Source organism: Oryza sativa, chromosome 1 (genome assembly GCF_034140825.1).
Source record: "Oryza sativa Japonica Group chromosome 1, ASM3414082v1".
Lineage (NCBI taxonomy): Eukaryota > Viridiplantae > Streptophyta > Magnoliopsida > Poales > Poaceae > Oryza > Oryza sativa.
The window spans coordinates 36,451,871-36,467,381 of NC_089035.1; the positions used below are offsets into that span (position 1 = coordinate 36,451,871).

At 42.5% G+C, this 15,511-nt stretch overlaps 3 protein-coding genes across 3 annotated transcripts; 1 reads left to right on the forward strand and 2 right to left on the reverse strand.

Annotated features, from left to right (window-relative positions):
- Positions 1-329: 329 nt before the first annotated feature.
- Positions 330-2,064, reverse strand: LOC4327455 (zinc finger protein CONSTANS-LIKE 9). The gene is made up of 3 exons (XM_015777697.3): positions 1,405-2,064; positions 1,128-1,301; positions 330-1,042 (listed from the first exon to the last, which is right to left on the reverse strand). The coding sequence occupies exons 1-3, from the start codon at positions 1,855-1,857 to the stop codon at positions 662-664; spliced, it is 1,008 nt and encodes a 335-aa protein (XP_015633183.1). The 5' UTR covers positions 1,858-2,064; the 3' UTR covers positions 330-661.
- A 4,156-nt stretch (positions 2,065-6,220) lies between these two features.
- LOC4327456 (protein NETWORKED 2A) lies at positions 6,221-9,520 on the reverse strand. The gene is made up of 2 exons (XM_015768253.3): positions 9,082-9,520; positions 6,221-8,822 (listed from the first exon to the last, which is right to left on the reverse strand). The coding sequence occupies exons 1-2, from the start codon at positions 9,173-9,175 to the stop codon at positions 6,394-6,396; spliced, it is 2,523 nt and encodes an 840-aa protein (XP_015623739.1). The 5' UTR covers positions 9,176-9,520; the 3' UTR covers positions 6,221-6,393.
- Positions 9,521-13,676: 4,156 nt separating this feature from the next.
- Positions 13,677-14,360, forward strand: LOC4327457 (histone H4). The gene has a single exon (XM_015757496.3). It carries the CDS (start codon positions 13,763-13,765, stop codon positions 14,072-14,074), a length of 312 nt encoding a protein of 103 aa, XP_015612982.1. The 5' UTR covers positions 13,677-13,762; the 3' UTR covers positions 14,075-14,360.
- The last annotated feature ends 1,151 nt before the right edge of the window (positions 14,361-15,511 follow it).

The following is a 15,511-nucleotide window of genomic DNA, read 5'->3' on the forward strand; positions in this document are numbered from 1 at the left end:
ACCTCGCCGTCTCGCCATCTCCCACATGAAGGGAACCAACCCAATAATCCCACCCTCCCACCACCGAAGCCTGAATCAAATACGAGTGGAACTGCATGGCATGTCACATCGCGTCACACTTGATCGTTTGGTAATAAACCTTTTTTAGACGAGACGAGCACGGACGCTAGCTTGCGCTGCAGGGTGCGAGCAGCACTAACAAGGAGGAGGAGGAGGAGGATTCAGGCTCGTTCAGGGCTTTGTGGAAGTAACTGGGAAATCACGGAGCAGTAGTAGTGGTAGCAGCACAAGTTGTTCGATCTTTCTCAGTGTCCGGTCACGAGAGAAGGTTTCTTTTTGTCCCTCTTTTTTTCTTTTTTTTCGTTTCCCAGCTTTCATGATGTTTCTGGCGAAAGTTACAATAATACTACACACAAGGGAAGGTCAACGACGCCACTCTGACCTGACCTGACCTCCTCCTCTCGCGCGCTGCACACTGGCGCTGGCGCACCACTACGCTGCGCACCGGTCGCCCGCCCGCGCGCGCCCGCCACCCTGAGCTAGCTAGTGCGTGCTCGTGCTCGAACACCGGACCCCACCGACCACCAACAACGACGCCGGCCTACGCGCCGGTAGATCTCCAGCTCGATCGTTCGCTCCCCTGATCGGCGGCGACAGCGTACTACGAGGCGAGGTTCACGGACAGCATGTCGCCGAGGGTGGCCCATATCTCCTCGTCGACGTCGAAGCCGGCCTGCCGCTGCCGCTCCGCCTCGGCGGTGGTGGCGCCCGGCGCGCGCCACCACCACTCGCCATTGTCGCTGCCGCCGACGACAGACGCTTCCGTCGCGGCGCCGTCCTTGCGGTTGTAATTGTAGCAGCTGTTGACGCTGCTGCTGTTGCTGCCGCTGCGGTAGTCGCTGTAGCCCGCGGCGGAGTAGTCGTAGCTGTAGCTCGCGTCGAACGCCTCCCGCTCGTCGCCCTCCGCGTCGGCCTCGCCGTTCCTCGCGAACCGGCCTTTCACCCTCGGCCGGCTATCCGCCAGCGTCTTCCTGCACGCGTACTGCCCCCAAACACAACCAAAGCGTCAGCACGAATAATGGGCGATCAGAGTGCAATTTTTGAGCGTGGAGGAGGGGAATGGTTACAGTGATCTTCTTGTTGAAGTTGCGTTGATGCCGCTTCACGCGATACCTCTCGATCCTCTCCTTCCTCTCCTCGGCACTGTACCGCCCGACCTTCTGTGAGAATGGCCCGCTGCCGTCTTGCCCGCAGCTTTCGCCGGACGGGAGCGGCCGCGGCGGCGACGATCCGTTCATCCCCTGTTTTCGTCAGGACACAATTCGTCAGTCGAGCTTCCATGAACGCAGCTCGATTGGAAGTGTGCACCGTGCAGTTCAAGCTGTTGCATGCAGCTTATATTACCTGGAGGTCGCCGGTGCTGAAGACGCGGCGGACGGGGCATGGCGAGGTGAACTCGAAGAGGTCGCCAGAGGAGGAGGACGGCGAGGAGGAGAGCGGCGGCGGCAGAGGCAGCTGGTGGGAGGAGGAGGACGACGACGAGAAGAATGCGCCGCCGAAGTGGTCGGTGAGCTGGAGGTGATGCGGGAGGGAGTGCGAGCTGATGCTCCTCTGGATGTTGTTGTAGTAGGACGAAGGGAGCGACGAGGAGTAGGACGGCGGCGACGACGACGACGACGACACCGCCCCTCCGAAGTGAGGTAACCCGCCGCTAACATTGCCGTCGAGGTAGCCGCCGGCGACGCGAGGGATCTGCGTCGGGACGGCGGGCAAGGCGGCCGCCGGCGAGTGGTTCATGAAGCTGACGTCGCTGCCGTAGGAGGCCGCCGACGAGGCAGAGGAGGAATGGCGGAACATGGCTTCTTTTTAATTTGGACGTAAAAAAAGCCTTGGGACTTCGGGCGAATTGTGTGCTTGGGGGGAAGCTCAAGTGGAGGGGGCACGGTATAAGAAGGGGAACTGGGGAAGGGCATGGCGCGTTATGTGCGCTGGCTTATGGTGCCATGCACTGTGAGAGGTGGTAGGGTCACCGCTCACTCGTCCATGCAGTACAAAAAAATCTTATCATGTCCCACGCGAACTATACCGATATATACTATATCGGAACTCATTTCACAAGTCAAATCGAATTTAGATGGTGTGTCTTGCTAAAAGAAAAAAAAACAAAAAACATTATGCACTGCAAGACCGAGAGTGGTCACATCTCCACTACTCCTATATTACAAGGTAAGAACAAGTTTAATATTATAGCACTATTATCTTTAAATTATCTATAGTTAATTTAATAGCCAATTCATATAATAATTACATATAAATATATAATATAGAAGTAATATTTTGTCCCATCTGTCATACTTGTAGTCTGTGTTGTGGCTAGCTACAAATATGTAGCCCACTACTTTTCTCTTTTTTTATTTATCTTATCGATATGTATTTATAGCTTTATAGCTGATTTATAGTCGGTTATTATACCTACACTATAAGTAGAACAACTACCGATATGTATTTATAGCTGATTTATAGTAAGTTATTGTACCTAAGCTATAAGTAGAGCAACTGGTAGGACTGTAGGAGGGTTGAAAGTATGCGTGTACAGGGCATCTGACTTTTCTTCCTTGTACAAAGTCAGATTTCCTGATGCTGTTGATAAATTTACTTGCTACTACTACTACAACGGTTAGGTGATATCAGCCGCTGATGTAAAATCCGACGGCCAAGATTTTATGCTCTTGTCCCTTTACAGTAGTTCTTTACACTCAACAGATCCACATATCATTACCCGTTTGGCCATTAGAAGATTGCCTAGACTGGAGCATCTACTGGAATATTTGTACTGCTGAATTGTATGGCATAGGCAATAGTCCTTAAAAAGGTTGTTTTACCCCTTTTATTTATGAATGAATGAATGAAAGGTGCTATTGGAAACTAGATGCTTTTGCCTTGAAAACAAAAGCCCGCGAAATATTCTCATTAGCCCCCTTTCATAAAAGTCATGCTGAAGTTAACAATTTAGAGGAATGAGTATAGGTGTCACAGCTAGGGAATATGCTCCAACTAATTACACATTGATTAACAAACACAACGAAGTTGATGCCAGGGACCTTTCTGTATAAAATCAGATCAATAGGGTACGGAGGTACAGCTTACTGAAAGATATTTTTGCGTGTATGGAACGTCGGCAAGTACGTTCAGAGCAATTTTGTTTTCACGGCAGGAAACATAAACAAGATGATTCACTGGGTATGCCGTATGCGTGTTTCCAATTTTAAGCAAGCACACCATAAAATGAGAGAAATTAGGTAATTGAAAACTTCTAAGCAAATCGACAAACAGAAACAGAAATAAGGCCTTACCCAAATACACTTGTTGACAAACTTTGACAGCACCTGTCAAACACAGCACCAATCTTTTAGAACCCCCATGTTTTGACCTTTGACTTCACGTCACATATTGCCAATTAAATCCACTTACTGAGAAAAACAGAATAGTAATCAACACTAACTGAAACTGGACCATTCTCTCTCTGAGAGTGAGAGATCTAGAGAGGGAAATGAAAAGTATAGAATTCATACTGTAGTTAGACAAAGATATGCTGCTTGCCAGAAGCAGACTCTGATCACCTGTCTCAACATGCCAAACTTTAACATCGAATCGGCTAGAGCTCCAGTGCTCCACCTAGTGTTCCTTATCTTTTGTGCTGTACCAACGTCCATGTACGTAGCCCATGAGAATGAGATGTATGTAGTGCTGCTATTAGATAAACTAGAGATGCTTTTTTAAAAGAAAACTAGATGCTTTCCCTCCAATATTCCAATACAGTTTGATACAGAGATACTTGTATAGTTGTATATATGCCATTTTCAAAGATCTTATAGGGTTCATTGTTGCACGATTTGCATTATATGAGAGGACTAGGGAAAAAAAAGAAGAGGAAATCCCATCACTCGCCTCTTAAGGCAGAAGAAAAGTACTGAACAGGGTGGTTAAGATGATGGGTTAGCTAAGACTGTTTACTCATGAAACAAACGCGTGCATGGAATTGCAACAAGCACGGTGTGACTAGAACAGGTGATCTTTCTTTTTAAGTTGTCAAAAGGAGATGTAAGTCAGTTAGTGTACTTGCATGGACTAGTATTCTTTTATTGATTTAACTTAATTATTGATCCTTCTAACCTCACGCTATACTCCAAATGCTTCCATCTTTCAATGTATACTGCTACTTGAACTGTCTACATGTTAAAAATTATGTCTTAAAGCCATGCTTTAACAAATAACTTGTACAATTAAATCTAAAAATTTGTCAGTTGATCATGGTAGTCATTTAGATATTTCCTTAAGTTTACAAATTTCTATCATTTTGGCCTGGAACATTCAACTTAGTTTATTCATGCATAGTTGCAGACTACATTTAGCTACACAATCATAGTCTGTTGCAGATAATGCCTTAATTCTGTTTCCATTTTTCCTGTAAAAAATCTAAGAATACAGTCATAATTCATAAGGTTCTGTAACCAACGTTGACTATAACCTAAAAATGCAGAGTGATTGTCCTATACTACAAGGTTCCTAAACTGAACAACTGGATAGACATAGGCAGGACTTGAAAGCAGCTTCAGAAGTTGACCTGTTAGGCTTGGAGTTTCTGGGACGCCCATCATCTTGCACACTCATTTCAGGCCTCTGTTCTTGCAGAACTATGTTTAAAATAAACAATATATACAACTTCTAAACTAGCTCATCGAGCAACAATTTTGTAGTACTGTTGCAGTCGTGTACTTAAAGTACTATGCAATTATAGAACGATAAAACAACTATGGAGCATTTCAATAAGGAGCTAAGGACCACTCAATAGTCATACGATAAAATGATTTAAAGCAATGTATTTCACCTCGAAGTTTTATCGGAAGTAGATTCAGACCTACAACATTTGGATGAGCTTTATGAGATTCAAATCTGGCATCTTAGCATGTCCAGTCAGTCCATTTCATATTTCTTTAGCTCGCAATATCTAACAACATATCAAGGAGAAACGTTAGCCATTTTCATCAGATGACATGAACTAGATGAATAAATAGTTTCTTTTTGTTTTTCTTTAATGATTTAACAAGACATTTTTCTCTTCCTGAAAAATTCAAAGGAGTTAACTTTTTGGAGAATTTTGACCAGGTCTATTAGAAAGATTGACAGCCTAAAGATTGATCTCCCAATGTTACAAACAGAAGAAGAAATGCATAATGACAATCCTGATGGTGTTTAAGCCTCTGCCAAACGTATTTGTTCAGAAAGCTTGACACTTACCGATAAACCATATCTTGTTAGGGTGGTGTAGTGCATGACCACCCACCAGGATTTAAAATTTATCCATAGCCTCTGTTAGCTCAGGCATGCGCTAACGAGGAGCAGACATGAGCTTCTTTAACTGATGTCAACAGAAAAGACCAAAGAGATGCAGTTTGACTTAGAGGGGCATCAACCAAACATGATGAAGTCTTCACATGCTTATCTATAACGATGCCACTTTACAGATGCCCTCCATGACTGCATGCAGAAAGTCATTGTCACTTGTTTTTCATTTGAAAGTAAGACTTGTTGATAACATGAGGCTTCTCCAAGATCGCACTGCCTGAAAAGGAAATTACATAACGATGAAATGTCATGATCAGAAAATACAAAATATCTTGTGTAGATGCATCCTAATATCTTTCAGTGTTGTTCTGAAAGATTAACTTGAAGTTTTGCTAACACCACATTGAATATACTCTTGCCTGCCAACATAGTTTGTATATATGACAGTACTGAAGCCTGAAGGTGCCAATTTGGCTATTTCATCCAAAATGGTAGGTAATGAACTAATGGAACCTGAAAAACTGAAAAGACTTCAGTGATAGAAATAGTTGATCAGAAAGTCAGTATAATGCACTAAGGAGTCTACATCTTTTCCTAGATAATAATTCAACTAGGAAAACAGTAGAACCACTACCTTTTCTAGTGGTTAGGCAAACAGCGAATCAATGATACAAGATAACTCTTGGTTTGTCAAATGGAACTTCAGCACCAGGAAGTTCAGCGCAAAGTCCCCATAAATCAAATTTAGGCACCAAATGATTTTGTAACACCATACGCTTATTCATTATTATATTTTTTTTCAGTACCTTGGAATGAGGATATACATATTACAAATCAATTCACAAGTCAACATCAATGAAAAGACAAAATCAAGTCAGGGAACAACAAGATTTCCTTTCCAAAAAAATGCTAAGAGATTACACGATCCTTTTTACATTCTCAAAACCTATAAAAGACTCAACATATGATTTAAATTAACATGTATGATCATTCGTGTAGAACATTAAGAAAAAGGAAAAAAAAACATAGCTAATGATCTAACCAGTCTCATCCAAAAGGCCCTGCCCTCATGTCAGCAACTGGCTTTGGCATCACAGGACCCATGCACGAAAAGAGCGATGCTTTCTTTGGCTTACTACCAAATAGGAAAGTTCGAAGAGGTACTCCAGCTTTCATTGACAGAGATCTGAAGCTATGTTGTGTTCGGTTTCTTCTTCCTATAGACAGTTCAATATTCTCTCTCAGCTTCAAAAGAGCCCTCCCAACCTCCACTTGGAGGCTCCTCACATGGTCCATCCCAGTTTGTAGCTCTTTGGTAACCTTGCTGTTCTCTTGCTTCATACTGCTCACCTCTCCTTGGAACTTTGCAGCCTGGAAAGGAGTGAAATGAGCTTCATCAGTTTGGCCCAATGCTGTGATCTTTGATATCTCCTCTTCTATGCTGCACAGCAATGAGAATCTACTCTCTAGTTCCCCTTGTAGCAGCACATTCTTTTCCAACCATACCTGCAGATCAGTGCTCAAGCCACGCAACTTCTTTTCAAGCACAGCTGACTCTTGTTTTCTAGCTGACTGACAAGAAGGCACAGCATCTGAGCCTTCCTGCGCTTTGGCATCTGTAAGTTTATCCATCTCAGCTTTTGCTTTATCAAATGATTTCTGGAACTTCTGCATATAATGATATGATGTACTGAATCTCAACCAGAAGTCCAGGTTTTCCTCCAGTATTCTGCTAATTTCTGCTCTGAATTTATCTTCCAATGATGGGTCATGTGGTTCTTCATGTTCACGTATCTTCATGTATTCTTCTGTCTCAGCAATATTTTTGTTTTCAAGACTAGGAGAGGCATTTGCTTCAGATGATTCTTCAGACTCCACAAAACGCTGAGGTAGAGAATTGTTGAGCTTGGTTTGTAAAGAGCTCAACATTCGTCTGAGAGAGCGAATCTCATCATCTTTTGTTGCACTGGAACTCTTTAACTCATTCATCTCTGACATTGCCTCGAGATGATATTCTCGATTTCTCTTCTCAATTTCTAAAAGCTGTTTCTGCGTATCTTTGTAGTTACGAAGGATGGATGCATAATCTTTTAAGAGAATTTTATCCTTATCCTCTAGCCCATTCAAATCTAGTTGTTGCCACCCTAAAGTTTCATCTGGCTCTTCCTTATGTGCCTTGCTAGAGTCATCTAATGCATCCAATAATCCTTCATCTTTTGATTTGCATGCAATTCCGGAATCATCTTGTGATGAATTTACTATTTCATCAGTGGAATGTGCATCCAACTTCTTTACAAAATCATTAAGACTGTCATCTACTTCAGTTAGTTGCTGGTGAATATTTCCATTCTCACTGTGCACAGACTTTCCAATCCGCTGAATTGTCTGCAGAACCTCCTCAACTTGCTTCAATCTTTCAGACAACTTGCTAGAATCCTCAATCAAAGCTGCCTTCTCGTCCTCTAAGCTATCCAGGCGCTTCTGTAGTTCGTCTGCCTCATTTTTCATTCTATTGATTTGAGCATTTTGTGAAGAAGCTGCAATTTCTAGGCTGATGACCTTATCCACAATTTCATCAACCTGTCCGGCTAGATGCACCGCGGACGCCTCTGAGGACGACTCAAACTTTTGTTTGACCTTTTGTGATAATTCCTGCAGCTCGAGCTTGCAGTCTTTCATAATTAGATCACTATCCTCTATAGATGAAGGTATAGAGCTGAACTCTATGTCTTGGTGATTAGGTAGGTCCTTCTGATCATCAGGATACCCACACTCGCTCTTGAAAATCGTTATCTTCTTCTTTGCATCTATGACTCTTTGAATCTCCATGGTTGTCTCTTCATATGATCTCTTTTGCTCACAATGCAAGCTAGCCAATTTATCCTCGCAAGAAATAAGGGCTTGTGCAGCCATTAAAGCTCGAGCTTCATTGTCTTCAATAACTGCGCTGGTGCTAAAAGTCTCCTGCAAGCTCCATACCTCCTCTTGCATCTCTGCCGCCTGTCTTTCAATGCTCAAATACTTGTTCAGCGAAGATTCATATGAGCTCTTGAAGAATTCCTTTTCAGTCTGCAAGACAAGGATTTTCTTCTGTAGCCTCTCAATCTCTTCTTGTGCCTTGTCTTTACTCATCTTAGAGCTGATCTTTTTATGTGTTTGCGTCCTCTTTGGAGCTGCGCTGGTTCCTCTGTTGATATTAATCCCTGTGATACCTTTTGGGAAACCATCACCATTGTCATCTTGCAGAGAGAGCTGGACTTGCTCCGGAAATGCAGTTGCTATGGTGTGGTTGGACTTGTGAAGCTCCCCTGATACCCGGTCATATCTATCAGCAAGCGCCTGGTAAGATCTATATGTCTCCTCTACATGGTTTATAAGATCGGGCCTGCTCTTGAAGTATAGGTCTGCCTTCCTTGCAAATGTATCAGCCTCTATATCTATGAGTTTGATCATGGCCTTCACCCTTATCTCCATCTCTGCAGAGATAACCATACAAACCTCTTGAAACATTGATGAGAACCCAAAAACAAACGCTCTTACTAGAAATCTACAATAATTCCTTCAGAATCATTTCATGTTAAAGAAGATTATGCTAAGTAGTAGTAAATACCAACAGGACACCGCTATCACCTCATCCGTCGTATCCACAATAGATTGGAACGGCAATAGAAAAATGTAGCTACGAATTCTGCTGTGCTCGTGCGTTGTTCGGACTTCGGAGAGCAATGGCGATACCTTGGACGTTGTTGTCGAGCCATTTGGACTGGGTGGTGCGGATGTGGCTCGCCCACCACCACGAGTAGGCGTTGCTCGCCGCGCGCCGCAGCATCGCGGGCAGCCTGCCTCCTCCTCCTCCGTCCTCCTACCCCCCACCTCTCCTCCTCCTCCTCCTCCTCCTCCTCCTGTTCTTCCTATGCGTCCTAGCCTTCCTCTACGGCTAATGCTACCGCTACTGGCGGCGTGGCGCTGGCTAGGGTGAGGGCGGGGCCGGGAAGGCCCCGGGGGGGCGGTGGTGGTGGGGAAAGGCATGGCGAGATTAGGGGAGGGGAGGGGATCCGTCCGCGAGCGGTCGCGCTGCGGCGGGTGGCTGCCCGCGGCGCGCGGCCGAACCGCCCTGCGCTGCGGCCGGCCGCCCGCGAGGCGCGGGGACGCCGGTGGACTGCAGTCACGGCACAACTTTTTTTTTTTAATTTCTCTTTTTTGAGAGGAAAAGTCACGGCCGAAACTAGTGGGCTTGAGGGTTCAAGTTCAACCCATCAGTGAAGTTCGGAACTGCGTGGGGCCGGGCCTTTGACAAGGCTGACGGACTCTCCGATGAACATACGTCGGCCCAGGTGACCATCCGATATTATCTTCCTTTTCTTTTTTTTTGGCAATTATCCTTTCTTTACAAAATGGAAGTATAACTTTTGATCTCGCCGCAACCTAAGAGCAAGATCAGTAATACAGTTAAGTGCCGACGGTAAAACGGACCATGTCAGCCTACAGCAATATGTTGCACACTAATCATACACAACTTCCGGTGCTGGTTTTCTTTTTTTTTTAAAGTAATTTATACGTCTACAGTACATGAACTTGATAGGTGGGTGCGATCTAGTAAAAAACGTGAAAAATAAGCATATAGGTGCACAACTTGGCTAGTGCGTTCAGTAAAAAAAAAAACTTGGCTACCGTGTGTATTTTGGTTGAAAGATCAATATTCCACACAATACTTTTATGCCATATAAACAAAGCAGCCACTCATGTCATCTCGATAAGGATCTACATTGTTTTTTAATTTGTTAGTTATAATAATAAAATAATCAGTCATTTTGAAACTGAAAGATATATGATTATCAAAAGTAAGTGTATGCAGATAACATAATTTCTAAACGATTCGATTAATCGACATATCCATTACCTCAGGTTATGAACATGGCAAAGACACAAAATTGAATCCATGAGCCAATGATCTACTCCCTATGTTTCAGGTTATAAGACGTTTTGACTTTGGTTGAAGTCAAACTGATTCAAGTTGACCAAATTTGTAGAAAAAGATAATAATATTTTCAACTAAACACAAAATTATTATGAAAATATATTCAATTATTGATTTAATGAAACTAATTTGGTATTATAAATATTACTATATTTATGTATAAAGTTAGTTAAATTTGAAGTAAGTCAAAACGTCTTATAACGTAAAATGGAGGGAGTAGCTGTTAAGCTTATAATACTAGGATTAATAAAAGATATGTGTAAATGTTTTTGACTAAAATGCACATGATTATCAAGTTTATGTACCAGTCTACTCATTTTTTAAGTTCTTGCACTAAATCGCACGCACCTACCAATTTCTTGTATCGTGGGTGTAATTTACTCTTATTTTTTCAATCTTACTTTACTAGCACGATCCCTCACGAGATTGGATGATATTGGGTTGGCCCCACAAAACGTGTTATATTATCACCAAAAGCAATCTGCTATCAAGTAGCACGTGAAAAACTACACTGGACTCGGGCGGTAAAATAAGCGCCCACTTAGTTCTCTCTCTTCCACATATGAATTAAATGATGTGACATATATTGGAGCCTACCCAGTCAGCTTATAGTACTTTACTGCTTGCTCTAAGGCCGAGTTGTCTAGTGAGGTTCCCAAGTCCCAACATCCACTCACTCAGTTTCCTGCATACACGCTTCCTAAACTGACAGATTACATGTTTTTGGAAAAAAAGAAATATAAAAAAGTTGCTTTAAAAGCACATTATTTTTTTAAGTGTGTTTAGATAATGATATTTAATTGATCATACGTCAATTTATCGCTTTGTTTTTTTTTTTGCATGAGGGGTTTAGTTCCAAACCCCAACCAAAGAACACATTATAAGTGTGCATACTGTTAATAAAAACTAAGTATGCACACAACTATAAAAAAAACTAGTATGCTCACAATTATATTCATGGACACCATAATTTAATCCCGATGATTTCATCACCACACTAGTATTGCTTAACTGTAAAATCGTGTTACCATTGTCCAACTAAATTTTAAATAGTTATAGTATAGTTTAGAAAAAGATAATGGCATCTATAAATACTCCGAGAATAATTTATTTTCGTATTTACAAACCTTTTATTGTATCATATAATTCGATCATGCTAATATAACTTGAAAGTGCACCTAAACTCCTAGTGAATTTTGGTACTAACATGTTTATTGAGGAAAAATGGAGATATTAGCCCCGAGTTGTATTACTGGTGCAAGGATACCCCTCCATAAACAAAAGCAAGCGACAAAAGTGCTTGAAGATATTTTTGCTTTATATTTTTTCTTTTGAGTGAGTGTGTGTGAGAGAGAGAGAGAGAGAGAGAGAGAGAGTCACTTGGCACCATATGACCATACTCACAAGGGAAAACGAGGCTTGGAGCAAAGTGATGATCACTGGAGACTGAGGTTTGGAGCAAAGTGATCACCGGAGACTCTGATAGGTGTAAACCGGATACTCATGTAAACTTATTAGTTGTGTGCAACAAAAAACCATAGAGGAGACTCTGGCACCTTTTTTCTCTAGCTGACAGAGTGAGCCAACCAGGGACTCTAGTCTTCCTTTCTTGGAGCAATCCAAGTAATCCAACAAACTAGAGACTCAGATGTTTAAATTTGTGTGTAACGGCTAATTTTGGATGGGTGTGAGCATTTCACTATCCTCCATGCTCCCCACCCCCCTTCCTCACACGCTCTGAATAAGTGGATGTCAGATCCTTTAGACCTAATCTCCTAGGGTTTCCACCCCTTCTTCTTCTAGGTTGTTGAGCCAATTTTATTGTGTGAGAGACAGGGGATTGGATCTAAAAATATAGTGAACTAGTATTGAATTGAACACCTATGAATCAATGACCTACCTTCGACATTGTGATTCTTACTCTTTTAGGTTCTCCTCCTAGCCAGCTAGGCGTCACCTGCGAGTACCCGATTGTTATGATAGCCCTAGAAGGTTTTGTGAAGGTTTATCATCACCTCTGGAACGAAAGAAGTATTTGAGTGGATACTAATCATGGTGCTCTTGGTAAATCAAGCATCATTGGATGCAGTAGCTCGTCGTCCAAGCTTGAATCTTGGTGGTCGCTTGGAAACGAAGTTTTGTCTCGGTGGTAGCTTAGAAACTAAAACTTCTTCATGGTTGATAGCTTGGTGAGGATTGGGTCAATTGAGATACAGGTTCCTTGAAGTCCCTCGAAGGGGAGTATGGTCGCTCTGTCAATTGTTGTTCTGTTGTGGTATCTTATCTTGTGTTTTCTATATTCATCTCGCTATCTTTCCTTCCCGCTGTAAATCAAAATGTTCATTTTTATATTAGTTTATTGTGTTTTATATATTCACCTGGAGTATATGGTGTGAAATACCGGAGTTCAAATATAGAGTACACTTCGAGAAAGAGTGTAAGCATATAGATTCATTTGGATTGGATTATTTTATACAATGTATACATAAATCAATTCAGTTGTTGCAAAAACACTATAGATTCAATTGTTCCAAACGGGACATACAGATTTTGACTCTTGTAAATGTCAAAGAAACAACTCTAAAATCTACTAGTAGAAAAGAAAGGCACTATCAAAACGTTCATTTTTCAGCTTTGCCAACATTTATATTTCGTTTTTTTTGAACTTTTGATAAATGCACTATCGGTGCTATTTAGCTCAAATTTAGTATTCATTTGAGCTTAGAAAAAAGAACATAAAAAGCAGTACAATCATTGAAGGAATGTTCATGTCATTTCATCTGAAAATTTTACTGGCATACTCCCTCCGTCTAAAAAAAAAGACAAACCCTGGTTTCCGTGTCCAACGTTTGACCGTCCGTATTATTTGAAAAAACTATGAAAAAAATTAAAAAGATAAGTCACGCATAAAGTATTAATCATGTTTTATCATCTAACAATAATGAAAATATTAATTATAAAAAAATTTTATATAAGACGGACAGTCAAATGTTGGCACGGAAACCCATGATTTTTTTTTTTACGGAGGGAGTACATATGGAGTACACAAAACACAGTCCCGCTAAAACCATCGCAATAATTCAAAGCCCCCACCAGTCAGAGAGCCACCACGGCAGACGGCACCGTCCCGCTAATCTTTTCCCAAACCCATTCGATTTGGGCGCCGAAAATACGAAATTTCAGATCCCGCCCGCCATCTCATCGATCCGCGCTTTTGTCCACGTCACCAATCCGTGGCAACTCCCTCGCACCCCGATCCCACCCGTCCATTTTCTCCCTCATCCAACGGCCCAAACCCACTCCACATCGCCCCGCCCTGCCCTTTAAATATCCTTTGGCCCTTTCGCCTACCGCACTCACTGCTCACAACCACCGAATCCTTCCCCAAAATCCCCAATCCCCCATCTCTTTCTCCTCCAGCGAGCGAGCGCGGCGGCCATGTCGGGGCGCGGCAAGGGCGGCAAGGGGCTCGGCAAGGGCGGCGCGAAGAGGCATCGCAAGGTGCTCCGCGACAACATCCAGGGCATCACCAAGCCGGCGATCCGGAGGCTGGCGAGGAGGGGCGGCGTGAAGCGCATCTCCGGGCTGATCTACGAGGAGACCCGCGGCGTGCTCAAGATCTTCCTCGAGAACGTCATCCGCGACGCCGTCACCTACACGGAGCACGCCCGCCGCAAGACCGTCACCGCCATGGACGTCGTCTACGCGCTCAAGCGCCAGGGCCGCACCCTCTACGGCTTCGGCGGCTGAGGTCCGCCGCTGCATCCGCCTGGCCGTGGGGACAAGTCTTGGCTCGCGGTCAAGAAATCCGGGAGGATATCTCCAATTGATCTGGGTCTCAGTTAGTAGTAGTAGCAGTAGTTTGTGTTGGCATCGTTCTTGTGCCTGGGGCAAGTTTGCTTTCGTGTTCTGAACTTGTGCTGTGTAAATCCGTATGGTGTTTTAGCTATTAACAAAGTTGGGTCATTCGCTGCAAACCTCATGCTTCTAGTTATTGTTGTTCATATGAGCTAGTATAAAACTGCTAGTTTTGTCTTGTGCAAATCTCACATTAGGAATTTCTATTCGCTCCAACTGTTTATTGCTGTTTGTTTTTGGCGAATCCTTAAGAATCCTGCAGCATTTAGGTGGAATGTCAACCTCAAGGTCAGATTGTTTTCATATGGTTGATCCCTATCTTAGCTTTGCACTTCTTAATTCTCCAATCTCCACTACTCCACCCTTTTCTATGGTAGAGGTGCTCACTGCTCCCTTTCGTTCAATGATTGGCATGACGGCGTGCTCTTCTGCTGAATTGTTGCCAACTGAGCAATTTGCCGATTTGGTTGGGAGTTGGGACTGCAAATTTTGTTGGGAGTTGGACTTCGTATACGCAATGCTTAGCTATGTACTCCAGCAGTATCGAGCTATTGTTGCATCGCACGCGTTTCTGGATCGAAATCGTTGTTTCTATTGCATGAATACGTGATTAGGAAGAGATCTGTCACCCAAAATACTTTTAGAGAAGGGTTAAATATTTTTTGTAGTTCTGATTTGATATTATATAAAGAAAACAACTGTCAAACACTTAAATTTGCGGCTATATCAATACTATTCCAAATATAGAATGCATGCAGTTAAACCTTGAAACTTCAAATGGTTTATTGATACATACCATATTAGGATTTGACATGAGAAAATGTTATTGGTAATTGGTAAATAAGATTTGTCTAGAAAAGCACTTTCATATGATTATACTTCTCCTAATTTTTATAAATATATAGTCCCAAAAAATAGCCATGAAACATATATGTATTGGAATGATAAGTAGAAAAAACAGAGGTGGTAAATAACATATAAATAAAATGCATGGGCATTCAACAATGTCACCAAGATATTCCATCCATAGTAATTTATCTGATACTAATCCTAGTACTCATTTCATAGCTAAGGCTGTGTTTAGTTCCTGAAATTGGAGAGAAGTTTGGTGAAAATTGGTAGTTTGGAAAAAAAAGTTAGGAGTTTTATGTGTGTAGGAAAGTTTTGGATGTGATGTGATGTAAAGTTGAAAGTTTGATGTGAACTAAACAGAACCTAAATGGAAGAAGTGCAGAAAAAATATTCATGCGAGTTCTGCATTTGCATCCCCTAAGGTCACTCACAATGCATCACCAAATTTTGAGGAGTCAAAACTGCTACATAGACTAA